At 26.9% G+C, this 20,794-nt stretch overlaps 1 protein-coding gene and 1 long non-coding RNA gene across 2 annotated transcripts; one reads left to right on the top strand and one right to left on the bottom strand.

Moving 5' to 3' along the window:
• Positions 1-385: 385 nt before the first annotated feature.
• Positions 386-3,210, bottom strand: LOC136082269 (uncharacterized). The gene is made up of 2 exons (XR_010639535.1): positions 2,975-3,210; positions 386-566 (listed from the first exon to the last, which is right to left on the bottom strand). It is a non-coding gene; the product is annotated as an uncharacterized LOC136082269 (long non-coding RNA).
• LOC100209809 (aquaporin-9) lies at positions 3,152-20,096 on the top strand. The gene is made up of 7 exons (XM_065800904.1): positions 3,152-3,372; positions 3,538-3,633; positions 11,857-11,983; positions 12,083-12,220; positions 17,556-17,662; positions 18,960-19,177; positions 19,708-20,096. The coding sequence occupies exons 2-7, from the start codon at positions 3,547-3,549 to the stop codon at positions 19,874-19,876; spliced, it is 846 nt and encodes a 281-aa protein (XP_065656976.1). The 5' UTR covers positions 3,152-3,372; positions 3,538-3,546; the 3' UTR covers positions 19,877-20,096.
• The last annotated feature ends 698 nt before the right edge of the window (positions 20,097-20,794 follow it).

Genomic DNA, 20,794 nt, shown 5'->3' with positions numbered 1-20,794 from the left:
CGTCTGTGGAACATAGTTCTTAACGAAAATATGAAAAGTATAACTTCAAAAAATTGTTTTAAAAATAAAGTTAAACAGTATTTACTTGAACTAACAGACACAAACATATTTTTGTATTTTTAAGTGAAAAAAAAATGCAAAATGTGCAATGTTTCTTACTGTATGTATTTATTTAATTTTTGCAATTTACCGTATTCTTGTTGTAATTATGTATTAATTTGTTTTATATAACGAGTATTTGTAAATTTATATAATGAGAACTTTGTAAAAAATATTTTACGCGAACGAAAGGGGCTTGGTGACAAGACTTCTGTCTTCTACTTACTCCTGTCGTTATTAATTTTTTTATTTAAATTTTATTGATAAAAATTGTAAAACAAGAACGTTGTAAAATGTTTATAAATGACAAATAAATGTCTCTATAATAGAAAATCCCGAAAAAAAATATCTAGGGTTTGATGTGAGCTCTGAGCATATTTCGTGTCATCAGTAAGAAAGTAGACGTGAACTTCTTGCTTAAATGCCATTCCCATCTGTTCTGAGACAAGATCTGTTTCTTGAGGCACCTAAAAAAAAAAAAAAACTAGTTAGTTTGATCATACGAGATTTATTCCAATTTACTGTATTATTATGTAATTGAAAAAACCAACATATAGTTGTAAAAATGTTAGAAATATCTTCAATGAAGCATTTTGAGTTTGATATTTTATCAACGATACTATTATTAACTTCCTTTACCCTTTCATTTGTCTTGATTTCTCTTTTATTATTAAATTCAACGGCAGCTTTATTACATATTTTTTGAGACTCTTCTGGGTGGATATTCAGGATAATCAATATAAAAGCACTCATCATTTAGGTTACTTTTACTTAAGTTTCTAATCGACGTAAGTTAATCTAAATCTTGCAGGAAGCGTTTTTATTTTCTTTCTTTATATATATTTTTATTATTTTGTCTTTGTATTTTTAAATTACTCAATTTTTTCTTCATTTATTTTATATCAAACTTTAAGTCACGAAACTAATTCCCAAAAAAATATTTTGATAAAAAAGTTGTTTAGTAAAAGTTTTTGCTTAAATATTGCTACAACATTGTTGCAATATTTAAACGGTGAAATACAAAAAAAAAAGAAATTAAAATATAAAGGATTTGAGCATAAGCGAGCCAAGGTAAGCACGATTTTCACACGGAACAAGCATTGTAAATAACAAGAAAAGCTTTCGAATTGGTAACCACAAAATTTTGTATTTTATAATTTGTATTTTGTATTTTAAAATTTGTATTTTGTATTTTAAAATTTGTATTTTGTATTTTAAAATATTATGTATTTTTGAAGCTTTTAAAAGCTTCAAAAATACATAATATTTTATGCGGAAGTACTTAATAAAAGCAACCAATGATAGAAAAAGTACCAACTTAAAAAAAAGTAATATCCTAAATATGTCGTAAAATATGATGACGTGAAAGCTAAAATAATAGAAAAACATCCTCAACCTTTATACTCTCAATGCTGTTCTCATTCTTAAAGTTTATATTGTGTGAAGAGTCTAAATCATTTTAACGAACCAGTAAGAAGAAATATTAAATTTTTTCTTGTAGGCAAAAAACAAAAAAATCTCTTTAAAAAATGCGATGATGTTTTTTCACTAAGAATTGTTCAGGAGTTAAAATTTGCTTTAAATTGTTTTAAATTATTTTTACTTCACCTATACTTACCCACATCTATCTTGAAAGGGTATCGTTTACTTTATTACAAACGAAGCTAGTATGCTAAAAAATAATTATGCGAAAGCTCTTGATAATTATTGCATAGCTACATTTTTTTTTGATTTTATATTGCAAATAACTATCTGCTACAAAGTTCTTTAACATAAAAATAATTCCAATAAAATTCATCGGAGAAAAAAAAATTTTATATGAAAAAGTTTTCAATTTATTCACAACCACTGGCTCTATAAATTTAAAAGATTCTTAGAAAGTTTCTTTGGAACATTCTTCGAAAAATTCTTTAGAAGATTCCTGAAAAGATTCATTAGAGATCGTCCATAAATTACGCAACGCTAAATTTCTTTAATAAACAAAAACAAAAAAGATCAAAAGTTTTCCTTCGCAAACTTGAATGAAAAATCAAAATAACTCTTTATCGCCGCGTAGAAGATCTTTTATAAATAAATTTAGCGCCACGTAATCTATGGAAGATCCTTTAGAAAGAACTTTTACATTTAACTTTAAGTTTAACGTTAGTGATTAGTATGCCTAATCGCGTATAATGACATATGAGCGAATCTGATAAACGAGAAATTAAGAATTTATAAAAAATCTTTAATACATCAAATACTTTCTGTACTATTATTTTTAAAGTTATTATAATCAGTTTTTTTTTAAAAAAAAAAAGGTATGGAAATTAGTTTTTAAACTTACTCATTTCATTGTTTGTGATTATAAAAAAACAACAATACGGTATAAATTGCCTTTGTACCATGTATCATGTATGATAATTACCTTAATACCATGTATCATGAATGATAATTACCTTAGTACCATGCATCAGAGGCAGATGCATCTTTTTTTTTGGCGTTTGAGAACTTTCATACATGGAGAAAACTTCAAACATTCATATATTTACAATTCATATATTTACAATTCATATATTTACAATTGTCTAAAACAGAGATGTCTGCAATGATTAAATGTCATAAAAGCGGAGAGGATGGCAAAACTCATACTCAATGAACTCCGAACAATGAAACAGTGAACTCCGTCAAAGTTGCTAAGGTATTTCTTAGCAATACCTAAAATATACCGAGGCAGTGAAAATTAATTTTTTCCACAATTTAAAATTAAATCAATGGCCACACTATCTTTTTTTATAGATTCTTTTACTACTTATTTAAGCAATGTACACCAAAATAATGTTTAATACATTTATTGAAGAACTTTCAAAATGTAATTCCTAATGTAACTCGTTCTTACTTGTATTTTTTTCCCGCTTGTTTGCAATATTGAAAATTGTTTATATATCAAGCTATAACCTTTCTCATGTTCTTCGCTTCAATGACATTTAAGAGACAATCCAAGTACGGGTAATTCTCAATTCTCCGGAACAAATAACAAAATATTTTAAAAAGAAATTCTATAAAGCGATACATTTGATATAACTATGTTTGATATAAGTATCAAACAAAGTATTTAAATACTGAGTATATATCAATGGCTGTTTGTCAAATAAAATGTTTTTATCAACTTACCAAACGTGTGTATTGACATTTTTGATTGAGTTGACAGCGATGTTTTTTGCTTAAATCATAAGTTTGAATAAAGTGGACTTGATTAAACTGTATCATATTGAGAACTTGCGTTAAATATATTAAGTAATGCATTTTATAATAAATATAACAACAAGTACATTTTATACATAATATTTATAAATGTTGTAATGACAAATTCTCATAACTTACTTAAATTGTATCAAAATTTGTATCAGATCCAAAATTTATTTGCAATTATAGCTCAATAAAAGTTATGGATTTTTTTAGATTAATAAGATGAAGTTTCGTGAAAAAACAGTTATGTTTGTGATGGATAATTTTCGCGAGTTTCTCGCTGAGTTAGGTGGGACGTTCATCCTTTTGGTAATTTTTATTATACTTATTTTCATAATATATATATATATATATATATATATATATATATATATATATATATATATATATATATATATATATATATATATATATATATATATATATATATATATGGTTAATTTCATATTTTAGAAAGAAGGTGCTATTAATAAAATTTTTAATTAACAAAAAATTGCAAAAGAATTTATTACCAACAAACTAAAGTCACTAGAGTTACTATTTTGTGTTACTAAAGTACTTTATGTTTTTTAGGTACTTTGCTTATTTTAAGTCAATTTGAAAAAAAATTATGTCTAATGATGTAATTGGTCATAATATAGGTGTTGCTTGTGCAAACTATTTTTCTTTCTGCATCAGAAAACAAAGCTTTTTTTTTCGAGCAGTATAAACCCTTGTCCGATTTATGTCAGCGCCAACAACAACAAAAAATTTATCTCTACATATTGAAATATTATTAAATGGATAAAATTAATTTTAGATTGCTTTTTATTGTTATAATATATAATTTAGCATAACCTAAAAAGAAATATTGTTTAAAATTATAAAAATAATACTTCTTTAAATTTATTATAAAAATAAAAATTTTAATATAAAGAAATGTTTTTTATAAAAAATATTTATGTTATATTTTACTATAGCAAAACTGTTCCTATTATGCTTTGCAACAAAACTTGGACTAACAAAAACATAATTGTCGTTTGCCTAGCAACAAAATGTGGACTATCGAAAACGTTCTTTTTAGTTACTAAGTTCATCGAAGTTTCTTAGATAGATTGATTTAATTGCTAATATTAAGCTTCCAAAACGTAAAATAAATCTAAAACCAAAAAATGTAAAATTGCCATGGATTACGAGCAAACTAAGAAAATCTTCTCAAATCAAACAAAAATTATACATTAAATGTTTAAAAGCCAAGATAATTAAAAGATAGTTTTTTATTTATTTATTTATGAAATTATTGGTAAATAAAAATTCAATACTTAATAAAAATAAATTTAAAAGTCTTTTAGTATTGCTTCATTTCACAAACTGAATTTAAGTCAGAACCTTGTAAAAGAATCGTTCATATTTGTGAACAGTGGAGGTGAACAGTCAATACTAACAAATTTATAACGGAAATGAACACCAAGTACTTTTTTCAAGTATTTCTAATATCTGTAGAGATAAATGAACATTTTTTTAAAAAGTAGCTTATTAATTATGAATTTTTTAAAAGTTGTAAAATTGATTAGTTTGTGTTGATAATTTTGTATGACGCGTTTAGCATACCAATGTGTATCACCACCAGCTTATATTTTTTTGTTGACAAATTTCCTGTTGACATTCTACGCAAGCAAGAAACGTTATCCGACGTATATCGCTACAAAATTTTACGTGATAAAACTCATGCCTACGCACTCTTTCTTTAATAGCCTTTTCATTTTAGTGTTTTCAAGATAACTCTCATCATTTATTTAATAATTTTTTTAAAAAATAATATCAAATTCTGTTGCTTGATTTCTTGAATTTTTTTTAAAACATTAGCAAACTTTTTTTTATATAAAAAATTCATTTTAAACTCTAGTTTTAACAAGTTTGAGTTAAAGATTATAAAAGCTTTCTCAATTCACAAAACTAGATTGGAACAACATGTAAACCATGTCACGTGAACCATGTGAAAACAAATATTATTAACGCTTCTAGGAAGCAATAACTCCACCAAACTTCTTTTACTTTTAACTTACGACTATTTTATTAATCTTTTGTTATTTTCTTTTTTAACATTATATTAGTCAATAACTTGTTAAATTATTTTAACTGCTTTTGTTATTGTAATGTACTTCGTTTGTATAGACATATTCTTAGGGAAAAAAGTTCTATAGAACTTCTATACACTTATGAAACATATGTTTTATAAAAGATATAATAGATTTTCTAGATTGTTATCGAAAGAGTTTATATATATATAGATATATATATATATATATATATATGTATATATATATATATATATATATATATATATATATATATATATATATACATACATATATATATATACATATATATATACATATATATATATATATATATATATATATATATATATATATATATATATATATATATACAAAGTCAAATATATAAAAGACTTTTTATAGCAAGTTCTATAAAATTTAATTAATCTTCTATAGGCAACATGTTTCGAAAGATTATAGAAATTTTATAAAAATTTTTTTTCCTGGGTGGGTTAGGGGAGAGGAGATTACTGGGGGCCTAGTCCTAAAGTTTAAGATTTTAACTCATATTTCTCACGTGAATAAACTGTCAACGATACTTTGTTAGTATTCACTATGTACTCCGTGGGCACTCTGAGGATTTGTTAAACTTGTTTGGAAAATTGTTTAACGAATCCTCATTGAAATTGGAGTGCCAGTAAGTGCATCAATTTTATCAGATATTTGGTATTCTGCAAAGTTTGCATTTGTTTCTTAAAAAGAAAGAAATCCGCACTGGCAACTGTTACTATGATTTTATCGAAATTAAAAAAACGTTATTAGCAAGTTAGAAAAAGAATCCTTTTTTTTTTAAATTCCTTTGAAAAAGATTACTCTGATAAAATAAAAAAAAATAAATTTACAATACCGACTGCAGGATCAGACGCAGGATTTTAAAAAATACCCCAATAAAGTTATTAACCCCAATGCCCCCCCCATGTCAACCCCTAATATTATTAGCCTCAACCCCAATGCCCCTCCCCCCATGTCAATAGCCTCAACACCCAATGAGCTAGTAAAATATATTCGTTTATTGCGTTAAATTTTCCACACTCTTCAGAATGAGGGGGTTATAAATTTTACATATTCATAACTTTCGAACTTTAAAAAAATATTAGAAGTTTTCAATGAATTTAAATTTATTTTAAGATATTAATGTAAAATTTCTTATTATCTCATTACTCTCACATTTAGGGACTGCAAACTTTTTGGGTAATTTTGCTTTCAAGCTTTAATCATTGTAATTATTCACAGTTTAATGATAAATCTACTTAGATTTAGAATTTTTACAATCCCTGAAAGTCTATGAAACATATGTCAAATCTGCTCAGCGCTGCGTATTTAGTTTTATTGTTTAGCATTATCTCCCCGTTTTAACCTTAGGGAGAGTTTAAAGAAATAAATCTTAACGGAGTTTCAAAAGTTCAGTTTTTATTACAGGAAACCATTATTTAAGTTCATCAAAAAATTCTTTAAGGTCGCTTTAAAGTATTTAGATGATAGTTTTCTTTTTGAACTAGAACATTTTGTACTTATGTTAAAGTTGCAATCGGTTTTTTTTCTTATCTAAAAAATAATTCTAAATCTGACAATTGTATCCTCTGCATGCTTTAAATTGGACTGTCAACACTTATATATTTTACATTTATGTAGCAGGGGCGAAACCAGCATTTTTCTTCTATTAGAACTAAATTCCATGGACATGAAATATCTAAATTCTCATTCTAAAGATACGGAATAAATTCCAAACATTTATATGTTTACACTTATGTCAAATAAAGACGCTTTGCAAAAAATTGCAATGATTGGAGCATGGGAACAAAAAAATATTAAAATTTAGGTCCAAACGTGAGAGCAACAAATTATTACATATTACAGTTATTAATGATACATATATAATTTTTATAAATTCATGTTTAAATTGAGGGTAAAAAGGAAGATCACTAAAAAATATCAAAAGTATATTGTTAAATCTTCGATTGTAAAAATGAGTTCTTTAAGCATTCGTTTAAAAGAAAAGTAGTTACTTTGATCAATAAAATCCTCAGTAAAATTTTTTAAAACTATTTTATTCCATAAGAATGGTCCGCGATAATCAATACAAAATTTAAAAAGATTTGTTTGAAAAATGGGCTGCTTAATAAAATTAGCATTGCGTAAAGTTTATTTATTTTTATCTTTTGATGAATACAAACTATAGAAAGAAATCGGGAACGAATTGGTTTTACATTTAAACATAAAAAAAGGAATATTGAAAATATTAGGCTCATATATATTAAAAACTTTAATTTCAAGTAATAGAGGCTTGGCATGAGTATAACGGTCTTTAAAATATATAAGACGTGCTACATGCTTCTGCTGTCAATAAAGAGGTTTAAGTTTATTTTATTTGGCTACCCCGAGCAATGTTTGCATAGTTTATGTGACAATGAATAAATGAGAGAGGTATTTGTACTAAAGTATGTTTATTTAAAACATTTCTTGCTTTGAACAATATTCCTATACTTTTTGAAATTTTACTTGATAAGTTTTTGCGATTTTTCCGTGTAAGATTTTCGTCTGTACTAACACCTTGAAAGTTGGTTTATGTTACTTGTTTAATTTGTATATTGTCAATAACAAGATGAGGCATGTTAATTGAAAGTATATGTTTTTTGATAAGAGGATGGAAAAGAATCTATTTAGTTTTATCAATGTTAAGAGATAATTTGTTAGTCTTAAACCAGTCAGATATTTTAATTAACTCGATGTTCACGTAATGAAATAGAGTAGGAATGCTTTTGTGTGACATAAATAAGTTAGTGTCATCAGCAAACATAATTGTTATTAAATCTGAGGCTTTGTATAGACCATTAATATAAATAAGGAAAAGAAGAGATCCTAATATGGATCCTTGAGGAACTCCACATGTAATATTTAACAAATTTAATGAAAATGTTGTAGCAGTTATGGCCAAAACTTAAGGGATATTTTGTTCCCAGGTTTCAATAATCGGAACTTTTTGCAAAGCATCCTTATTTGACATAAGTATAAACTTTTAAATGTTTGGAGTTTTGTCCATGTCTGTAAGTTAGCTATTTCCAACACAAAAAAATGCCTGATCTGCCCCTGTTAAGGAAATCGATTGTATTTAAATATTGCCATGAGGCTGATAGATCTATTTTACTCTTAAAAGATTAAATAACACTGACCAACTATGCTCAACAGCTGTGTGAGTAACTCAGATTAACTCGCTTCATAGTACCGCGCTCAACTTTATTCTCCGCGCAGCCTCCTTGTTTGTCAAGGTTCGTGTTTCGGAGTTATAGAGTTGAGAGAGGGTCATAACCACAATTAAGTAGCCTCCTTGACTGTAGTGGCCTTCTCAGCCTTGGGGAAGTGAACTAACATAAAAAAACAAACAAAAAAACAACTATTGAATAAAAGTTTATAGCAATAATTGATTTGACCGATTTGATAACTGAGTTTTCCAAGAAATATAGCAGAAAGAAATTTTTCAAATTATTTTAACAAAATACTTCAAATAAATATTATTTATAAGTAGTTATTTGATATTTATATTATTTAGTTATGCAATAAATTATTTGTAAAATGTCTTTAAATTAAAAGGATAGAATTTACAGGTGCTAGTTTATTGATTAAAATTAACAGAATAAAGAATAGAACCCAAATTAAACGCTTATGTATTCGCTTGACTCAAGGGCACTTTGCTTTAAAATTGCTCGAGACCCTCAAATGTCTTAACCCAGCACTAGTTTTATGTTGACATTCAAAATAAACTTAATAAGAATAGGTTTTCATTATATAAAAAAAGTATATTTTAAAATTATTTTTATTAAAGCTTTCAACTTTTTAAAAAGTATTAAGATATACATGAATATTAGAGAAGAGTGGGGAGAAAAGGGATATTAAAAAATACTTCTAGAATACTCTTTATATCTTTTTTATACAATTTATTAATTGAACCAAATAAGTTTTAAAAAATAAAGTATCATTTTGGGCACTGATTCCTATAGATTGACAGATTTAGTTTGATCCCCTTAGGTTGACTGCAGGTTATAACAAAATATAAATTTTTTGATTTTAGAGTAACCGCGCAATTGGGGTAAAGTGAGACAAGTATGGGTTTAGTGGGATTAGCGAGTAGTTAACAACATATCAGTAAAAAAGCTTATTTAAAAACTAGTAAAACCATAATTACGTAATCTTCATCAAAATATTCTACAGACTTCCACAATATAATTACATTAAAGTGAAAGGACAGATTTGGGACATCATTTCATTTTTTTTTCCACTTTATCTCTCAATAAATACTTTTCAAAAATGAGATTTTTACCACACCCAGTAAGAATAGTTTAATATGAAGATATTCGGACGCTCGCTTCAATTTAGTACTGAAGTTATTAGCTTATAAATATATTATATTTATGCTAATAATTAAATATTATAAATATATTATATTTATGCTAATAATTCAAAATATTGTTAGTTTATTACGGCATGTCGCTATCTAAATAGCACAGTTATTTATATATAAGATAGCTTTGTAACTATCAATATTCCTACGATGTATCGCTAGCAACAAAAATATGTCGTTTGTTGATTGCTACGTACCACATCTTTGCATCTATCGTTATTTTTACGATATATTGATAGCTACAGATTGTAAGAACGAAGCTTACTAAAACATAATGGCAAATCTAATGCTTGTTTATTTCTATATTACATAGTTTTTTAGCTAGAAATATTGTTACAATATATTGATTGCTACTTTATTTCTAGCGACTACAATAAATCTTTCTTGAACTAAATTTACTACTATTGAAGACAACTTTACTTCTAGCTACTACAATGCAGTTCTATAGCTACTGGGTGGCTATTGCCAGCTATCGCTATAGCAATACGTGTATTCATATGTATATAAATACAGCAGGCGTTTAGTTAGCAATTTTAAAACAATATGTTGATAGCTTCACAAGAGTGGATGCAACATAATTTGATGTTTGAGATAATGGTTTTATCTTTTTTATTTTAAAAATACTTTAATCTGTAACAGCCATGTTGATAGCTATCAAATCTACGATTTGTAGCTATCAAATCTACGATATGTAGCTATCAAATAGATACAGACTTATCATGATATAATTGGCTAAAATAATAAAATAGAAAATATATATATCTAAAAAGCTGTGGTGTGTATGCACACCACGGCTCCAAATATTTGTGCGTTTGTAATTATGTTAAATAAGAATGGTTTGTTCTAAGAATCTTGCAATCATTGAAACCTGGGGACAAAAAAGCTCTAAAATTTTAACGACACCTGCCCCAAGCGTGAGAGCAACAGAATATTAACTTTTTTCAAATTATTCTAAGCTAAATTTATATTCATCAATAAATTTTAAATTTCATAAAATGATCTCTTAGCTATCAAAAATTATAATTTTTCTTTAGCTTATACCAGTAAGTACAAGTATTCTGGCAATAAACGTATCCCGCAGTCCAAGGAAGTAATATTAAGAGAGTATTGTACTCGAAAATTGAAAAATAAATAAATATTTATATCTACCAAACTAGTAGGTAGTTAGTAGTAATAGTTATTAGTAGCCAGGTTATAAAGGTCATCTGCTTAAAAAATATTTTTTTTTTTTAATTGCATTTTGGAACTAATTTTGTTTGGTCTTGAAGGTAGAGACAACTGCGTTGTTGCTAAATTGACTGAGGCAACAAGGAAGGTTTGCTAATATAAATATAGATTGAAACCACTAATATTGATAACTACTTAAAAAAATATTCTTTAGGTACGTTAGACTAAAATATAGTTTAACAAATGGGAGGTTTATGTCATAGTTGATACCAAGATATTTAAAGGAGTTAGCGATTTTTAGAATTTTGATTTTTAATATTATGACTGGCATTACGTCTTGACCACTAAATCTAAATTTACATTAAATTAAATTAAATCATAAATATACATTAAATTTTGTCAAGTCAAGAGTCACTTTATTATCATCACACCATTATTAAAGTATACCTGTCACTATCTAGACTGATAAATAAGTTGGTATGTTGATCTCATGTTCAAGGAATTGTTTAGATTGAATAGTGTAATTGTTTAGATCGAACGTTTATGCGAAATCAAAGTTTACAGCTTTTAGTAAGGTATTACAGTCAATACTATACCCCAGTCATCTAGTATGACTATATATAAAGAATTTTACTTGTATGATGGCACTAGTTGTAGTTCTGCACTGTGCTTTAACTTTATGTTAGTGTTGAGTAAAATATTTTTCTTATGATGGTATAACGTATTACTTATGATGGTATAACGTATTACTTATGATGGTATAACGTATAACTTACTAAGTATACGTATTACTTTGCTTGTTGATATATACTTACTTATTTAGTTCTTTTTCAATAATGTATTATTTTATAAGATTTATTATTTTGTAAGATGTTCGGCATTGGTAGTATTGCTCAAACTGTCCTAGGAAAAGGAAAATTTGGTGGCATACTCTCTATCAATTTTGGTTGGGGAATCGGTATTATGATGGGATTATATTGGTCAGCAGGTATATCAGGTAAAATAAATTTATAATGTATATCATAATAAATAAATATATCCGATTTATTAAAAATTCACTTTCTTTACTTATTTAATAATTAACACTTTTTTTAAGGTGGTCACTTAAACCCAGCAGTTACTTTAGCAATGTCTATAACCAAAAGATTACCGTGGAGAAAATTGCCTGTTTATTGGCTAGCACAAAGCATTGGAGCATTTATAGCGTCAGCAATTGTGTATGGTATTTATTTTGGTAGGTTTTTATTATGAATAAGTTAACAAATATAGCTATTTAAAAAAATTAACTACCCATAATGAGAGCCTAAAAATTCTAAATTTTTATTTGCCGACATTTTCAATCTCTCTTAGCAATGTACTTTTATAAAAATGTACGTTTTGATTTATCGATTTCTATTTCATCATCATCATCATCATCATCATCATCATCATCATCATCATCATCATCATCATCATCATCATCATCATCATCATCATCATCATCATCATCATCATCATCATCATCATCATCATCATCATCATCATCATCATCATCATCATCATCATCATCATCATCATCATCATCATCATCATCTTTTAGCTATTAGGATTGGCGTCACATTTTTAACTAAATTAGTCACGCGATTTTTTTAAATTAAGCATGACGTGGCATTTAAATTTTTAAATTTTCACAGAACATCTAAAACACTATCGTGTCGCATGTCGATTTTTTACGCCACAATTAATAAAATTATATGTGGCGCGTTAGATCCGATTTTTTGACATGCGACACAATAATGTTTTAGATGTCCTTTGACAAATGAAATGGTTAAATTTCACGCCATACTTAAATAAAATGAAATGGTTAAATTTTCACTTAAATAAAATAAATGAAAAGAAATAATAAAAATTTTATTTTTATTTAATCGCGATAAAACAATTTTATCGCAACGAGTTTAATAGTTTCAAAATTTTCAAAATTCTAAAATAATTATGAATGTCTAGAGTTTGGAACATATTCAATTTCACTAGTAGAATTTTTCCTTTCCTCAAATACTTTTACCTTTTTATATTTTTTAAAACATTCTTGACAGCTAATTTCATATTTTCTTTATCAATCAGTATTTACTATGGAGCACTTTCTCTTGTCGAGAATATAAATATCGAGAATAAAGATATCGAGAATATAGACATTGAGAATATAAATATCAAGAATATAGATATCTGAGCATACTGAGTTCTGAAAGGAAAAGAAATAAATTTCAAGATTTTCATTAGAGATTTCATACCCTGATCAAGTATCCCTAATAAAAGGGACACTTAATCAGGGATACTGATAACCCGTGAACAAGTATCCCTAATATAAGAAGGACTTGATCATGGGGTAACACAAAATCCCTTTCACTTTATATGTTTCTTTTTAAAAAATAATAGGCTGTATTAATAGTGACTTCTACTAAAACCCTAAACCTATCATATAACTTTGATAAAGAAATAATTAAATCAAAATCAAAACTTACAAAAAATTGCAACCAATATCTAAATGTCTTTGCTTTAATTATTTGTACTTACATAGTAGCAATTAGGTGCCCGTAAAAGCATGCATATCATTAAATTAAAAGCATATACAATTGTGAGAGTTAATGACTGTGTTTCTATTTCTAAAACTGTTAACTTACATATTTTCAAGAAAATCTGGATCTAATCTAAATAAATAACATTTTTGCAACACATTGACATAATCAACAGGTTCTTTGGAATTAATACTGAAAACACCATTTTTTTGTTTTTTACTATCAAAAATTGTTATTATTATTATTATGTTAGCTTACGACAGAGTTGTATCCAATTCATTTTCAGCATGCATATCTGATAGACGTTGTGATATGCATGCTGAAAAGACGTTGTGATATGCATGCTAGAAAACTTAAATCTTTGTTTTATAGTGGCCCTGCCACTATAAAACAAGAGATCTAAGAACGTCTATCCGACATGCATGCTGAAAATCCAACCCATTTTAGTATACTTTAAGGTCGTTCAGCTTTTCCAACAGATACGGACATTATGTTAAAAAAATTCAAATTAGAATGCATATAGATTGAAAAATAGGCTATAGACCCTTTGTATTTTAGTTGAAAAAGCCTAAAATATTTTCAGAAGTCTACTTCAAACTTTTAAGGTTCAAAAAATCTTCCATAAAGTTTTGTCTTCTATTTCAAGTTTTAATTTTTACCGGTTCTTGAAATTCTAACCAGTTGAATGAGAACAGTTTTTACAATCCCAATTTTGAATTAAATTTGTTAAATGAAATGACAAAGCGCAACGTTAAAGATATATATATTTTTAACATATTCACTTCCAACAAGCCTGCCAGCAACCACTATTAGAGTTGGAAGTTACTTAAAGAGAAAAGATGAAGTTTATGAAGCAAGATAACAATTAACAAATAACTTAAAAAGTTGCAGCAGGTAAAAAAGTTTAAGGGAGCAAATCCCAAAAAACTAATGTTCAAAGAAAAAAACTAGAGGAATAAGAATTTTTGAAGTACTAAGGAGCAGTCAAAGTAAAAAGATGAAATTTAATTGAATGACAAGTAACACAAAAAGAAATTTTAGTAAATGGCACAAGATATTCAAGTTCTTTAGAACATAGAAAATATTTTACATCTTATAGTTTGAAGTAGTCTTCTGAGAAGTACTTTAGGCATTCTCAATCAAATAAACAAAGGGTCTATAGCCTATTTTCCGATCTATATGCATTCTAAATTGAATTTTGTTTTCTTTAGAGCAGATCCAAATTTTGTATACACTGCGTTTTTTCACCTTGTCTATAGAAGAAAGGGCATCATTCGAAGATCCGCCCCAGATACGGCAAAAGTATTCCATACAAGAACAGATTTGAGACTTTTAGCTAATTTTGCAATGATGCTTATTTTGCAATGGATTTGATTGTTTCCAAGTTTCCAAGTTTCACAGTTTCCAAGAAAGATTGATAGTAAAAGTTAATCCTAAAAGATGAAGGGTAATGACTCATCAATTACATTATCGTTCATAAATAATGAAAGATCTAGAATATTGGTGAACTTTAACTCAGAGTTTTATCTGAGTTAAAGTTCACTAGTCACTGAGAGCCACATGCTGTAACATAATTGAGGTCCTTTTTACGCTCAAATACCCCTTTCAAACAATCAGAGAGTGTTGGCTACTTCTCAAGACAAGAATAAATGGCTGTATCATCAGCAAACAATGCCATTTTAGATGTGAGAATTTCTGGAAGATCGTTAATGTAAATAAAAAAAGTATAGAGCCAAGGATGAATCTTAAAGAACCCTGAAGTTACAGGAAATGAAGAAGAGTGCTGCCATTGAGGACAACTTTTATACTACGATTAGTCAGAAAGGATTCAATAATCTTAAAGATGTTATCTGAGACACCGTAAGAAGAAAGCTTATGTAGAAGAACACCAAGCCAAACTTTATCAAAGGCTTTAGGAATTTAAAAAGCAATAGCCCTAACCTATCCACATCTATCTAATGCTAGATAGAACCTATTGCTTATTACCGTTAACATATCAGCACTAGAACGATAAGAAATCCATATTGATGATCAGAAGGTAAGTTGTTAAGTTCAAGAAGAGAGATTAAACTTTTTTAATGAAAGACTCTGATCCTTGATTATGATAGGAAGAAGACTAATAGGACGGTAGTTAGATGAGTCAGATTGCTCTCCAGAATTTTTGTAAATAGGGATAACAGCATGCTGGAAAACAAGACTCTGATTAGCACTTAAATAGTTTTAAAAATTATAGACAAAAGCGCCGGAGAACACTTCTGTAAAACTATAACAGGTATGTTGTACGGAGAACAAGCTTTAGAAGTCTAATTTCTTCAACAGCGGTTCTATGTGACAAGATCTGATAGTTGTATTATAGAATTAAATAACTTATTCTTAAATACCTTATTAAAGAAAGAAATCATTTAAAACTATAATTCTTTGATAATATAAGCAAAGCAAGTTTGTTGCTATGCACATCACCAAGTAAATTTATTTTACAACTCATCCATGAAATCAACTTTTTTTCCCCTGGAGCCGTATGTCCCTTTTCCTCCTCCTTCTCGGCAGTCCTATGCATAACTTTTTCTTAAACAACTAAAACATTTTTAAAATTGTACACTAATATACACTGAATAAATTTAAGAAAATTTAAAAAAAGTTTTTTTTGAGTTATTATAGTTTTTATCATTAACTAATATATACTTATTCTTACATAAAATAAGTTTATCAGTTTTTAGATAACTACTTTTATAAATTTATATATGAAATTAAATATTCTATGAAAATTTAACGCCTTCGAAGCCTTGGCCTAGGTAGAAATTACCCATTGTACCCGTCTTCCACCGAACCTTTATATACGATATATAAATATATATGTAAAATATGTATAAAATAATAATTATAATATTTAATAAAACAATTATATATATATATATATATATATATATATATATATATATATATATATATATATATATATTATATATATATTTATATATATATATATATATTCATATATATATATATATATATATATATATATATATATATATATATATATATATATATATATATATATATATATATATATATATATATACTATATATATTATTATTATATATATGTATATATATTATATATATATATATATATATATATATATATATATATATATACATTCATATATATATAAAATATATATATATATATATATATATATATATATATAGCATATATAAATAGTATATATATATGTATATATATATATATATATATATATATATATATATATATATATATATATATATATATATATATTATATATATATATATATGACGTTCAAAATGTTTGAAAGACATTTGAAAGCCGTCTTTTTTAAACCCCGTGCGCACTTGATACAAGTATGAAATTGTAATTATTTTAGACACAATAATAACCACGCGAAATTGTTAATGTGATATTTCTTTTCCTCACTCGCCACACTCATAAGTTTTAATTGTCACGCAACTTTTTACGCGGGGACAGAATTTTTTATTGCGGCGCTACATTTTAGCTGCCTAACTTCTATTAGTGACGCAGATTTTAGCATTTCTTTGTAGATTTTTAAAATTGGCGTGACATTTAAAAGTTGGTAGGACTTTTAAGAATTTAGAATGCCATTTTTTAAAGTGTATAAAACAGTGTGCAATTCTTTATCAAAACGCCTAAAAGATGACTGGTTATGCAATAGGGATTGCTTAAAATCAATGAAAGTTAAGTAGATATCTTTTTCTCAATATGTAGAAGTAACTATTGTCGTTTAATTACCTTTTGTTGTTTCATTTGGTAGTGATTATTTGAGACTACCCATATAGTTTAATTAATAATATACTGTACAAAGTAGGTAGGTATTTAACTTTATGACTTTGTATAAATATCAGTATTTTGATATTAATATTTTGATATTAAATGTTTATATTATGACTTTGTATAATTATTAGTTCTTTTAATCAATTATTCTATTTAAGGATATTATAAATATGTAATACAAATATAGATTTGCTCAATGCTTTCGATGGTGGTGTAAGAAATGTTGATACAGCTTTTATATGGACAACTCGACCGGCTAAAGGCGTTTCAACTGTCACCACCTTTTTTGATCAGGTAAAACAAAAGAATCTTATGATATGCTCTAGAAAATTTTAAAGTAAATTTAATGAAAATAATGTTTTAATATTTATTTAAATCATTCAACTTTTATATTTTGTTTAAACTTAACTTAAACTTTTAAATTGTTAAAAAAAACTAAATTGATTTTCATTTACTGACGGCTTTACTGATGGCTTTACTGACAGCTGTCAAGTAGAAACATTCCGATTAGTAATAGCATGATTTCCAACTTCTTCATGGTTTTAAAATCATGAAGAAGTTGGAAAAAAATACATAATTTTGCAGTAGAAGTTGTCCAACAAATTCCGCAATAAAAGTATTGTAAATAAATTTTATAAAATTAGTTCAATTCAAGATCAAAAAAAAAAGAATTAGTTAGTGATGAACCAATCACATTAATTCGTCATTGTTCACAACAATTATGCATAAAACAAACTTATGTAATATTTTGCGTAAGGATCTTTATCTAAAAGCTAACAAAATACAGTTGACGCAATAATTATTGTCAAATGATCATGGGTTACTCTCTGCATTTTTCATTTTGAAAATTGGTTGATATGTAAGCAAATAAAACTGTTGAAATTGGTGTGAATAAAATTCGCAAGTACTATTTGAAAAATAGTCGCATCCAAATGTTTGATATAGGTTTTGGTCAGATTAATTCATTAATTCATGTTTCTTTAAAAAATGAAACTGAACAGGCTGCTGCTGTGACTATGACTTATTATTAACTTTTTGTTTGAGGAATTAGAGAATAGTGGTGTGTAAAACATATGGTTCATGAGTATCGTGCAACATGTCATACAGCGATATAAAAAAAATTAATCATTTGGAAGAGAAGTTTAGTGATTGAATAATTACTGGAAGAGGAGCTGTTATTCAAACAAATGCAATCCTCAAACCATTAAAAATCTAAAAGAAAACAATCGTGCAAAGTTATTCAAATTTAACCACAATTATGCCAACATGTTGGAAAAAATTACTAAATGAATATAGGTATAGCTACAAGAGGTGGTCCCTTAACTGACATTCTTTTCCATTATTACCTGCCACATGTCTACGTGGCAGAAAAAAGTCTTATTAAAAATGGGTTTTATTAAATAACTAAAATTTGAACACCCTGTATGTTAAACATTTTTATATTATTTTTATATTTTTTTTATTGACATATCTTCAATGCAAAGGATGTTGTATTTATAGACTTTATGTTTTTCTTCTTTACTCAGTTAGTTTCGCAATTAAAACTGGTTAATTTTAATTTAACTTTTAAAAACTATTTTTATTCTTTAAGCTTGTAAGTAGTACGCTTCTTGTTGGCTTAATATTTGCATTGACAGACAAGCGAAATGCTGGACCGAGTCCCCAGGTTTTACCCTTATGTATTGGATTAATTGTTTTCGGTATTGGTCTTTCTTTTGGAATCAATTGCGGTTATGGTATAAATCCGGCACGAAATTTGGTACCTAGAGTATTTACTGCCATTGCTGGCTGGAACGTAGAAGCGTTGAGGTAACTATATTATAGAAAAATATCTTTGATGTGCTTGTTTGTAATTCTTTCCTGATAATAAAAATACACTAAGCAAATATTGACACAGTGTATATTATTTTATTATTGCAATACAGGAGAATCATTGATAAGACCAGTATTGCCTTATCAATGATCACACCTCTAATTTAAAAATTTTGTACTCTTTTGCTTACTCCTCCTAACTATTTAGCTGATAACCCACCCGCTCACTAATCCCACCCCCAATCTATAAATTTTTACTCCCCCTCACTGCCCATATCATTGCAATTAGACAGGAGAGAGAGAGTAATTTTATTTTTAATATTTTGAGACTGACTCATTATTAAGATAAAAAGATTTCATAGTTGCAATAAAATTCTGATGGTGGGACAGTCTGATGTTATCAATTTACCGAGGACGTACTCTGATTGCCTCAATATAATGATGAGACAGTCTAATAGTACTTCATAATTAATACTTTTAAAATATTTAATATTTTAAAATGTTTTATTTTTTTTTAAATAATTTAGTTATCAAAACTATTATTTCTGGGCCCCAATCCTTGCACAATTACTTGGTGGTGTTTTGGGTGCTTATGCGTATATTTTATCAATTGAAATACATCACACAACAAGCTTGGACGGCCATACCGCTTTACAAGAGCGAAGAGACACCTTACCAGTTGATAATCGATTTTAGGAAGTGAAGTTTTTATTTGACATTAACAATAGAAAGAATCATGAACACTTGTTAAACGACCGTTTCAAGGCTTACCAACCGTAACGTAACAACCGAATAAAAGCCGACTAAGTAGTGTTGTTGTTGACAAAACAAATACCGTATAAAGCTACAAAATATCTATATTATAAAGTATTTTCCACATTTATTTTCTATAATATATGTTTTGTTGTATTCTTAAGTACGCAAGTAAATAAAGTACGGACAAATCAGGACAACCTCAGTAAAAAATTAAGTAAATAACAATAATAATAAAAAGTAGCGATTGTTTACGCGCATTCAAAAAGAATTTGTTCACATTTTCGAACAAAAACTATACTATCAGAGCTGGAATCAAAAGTAAGTGAAAGTTAAACAAAAAATTATTATAAATTGTTGTTTTTGCATAATTATTCAAAATTAACACAAGAAAAATAAAATAAAATAAAAATAAACAAAGCCGTGTTTTATTTCAACTTTATATTGGCTTTACAAACAGGCTTCGAACCGTGCGGATATCTTGAGTCAATTATTTTATATTTGCATATTTCGAATTTTGTGAAGCCTTATTTGTCTCGATAAACTCTAGTAATTGTTTTTTTATTATTTATTTTTCTTATAGATATTTTGCCATTTAAAAATATTACAATAATAAGATATATTTTACAATTTTTACATTTGCAACGACAGGACTTCTAGAAGATCATGAGGATCTTGTTATGAAGTCCTTTTCAATATATCGTTTATTTTTGATAAAAAATACAATTTTTGTAGGGAAACAATATTACACTTTTTGCAAAAAATTTAAAAATGTTTAACCAAAATCGTAAGATGTTTAACCAAACAGTATACAAAAAAAAAAGATTAAACATAAATGAAGGTTTTTTTAAATTAGAAATA

This window comes from Hydra vulgaris, chromosome 07 (assembly GCF_038396675.1).
Source record: "Hydra vulgaris chromosome 07, alternate assembly HydraT2T_AEP".
NCBI lineage: Eukaryota > Metazoa > Cnidaria > Hydrozoa > Anthoathecata > Hydridae > Hydra > Hydra vulgaris.
Note: the sequence above shows the minus strand (reverse complement) of the source record. Positions and strands in the feature narration are given on the sequence as shown.

What these genes read in the sequence shown, in the direction of transcription:
- LOC100209809 (XM_065800904.1), top strand. Translation starts at nt 3,547, where the DNA reads ATGAAGTTTCGTGAAAAAACAGTTATGTTTGTGATGGATAATTTTCGC. An exon ending in TGTGTATGGTATTTATTTTG is followed by an intron (nt 12,221 to 17,555) that starts GTAGGTTTTTAT and finishes ATACAAATATAG; the next exon opens with ATTTGCTCAATGCTTTCGAT. An exon ending in TCACCACCTTTTTTGATCAG is followed by an intron (nt 17,663 to 18,959) that starts GTAAAACAAAAG and finishes TTATTCTTTAAG; the next exon opens with CTTGTAAGTAGTACGCTTCT.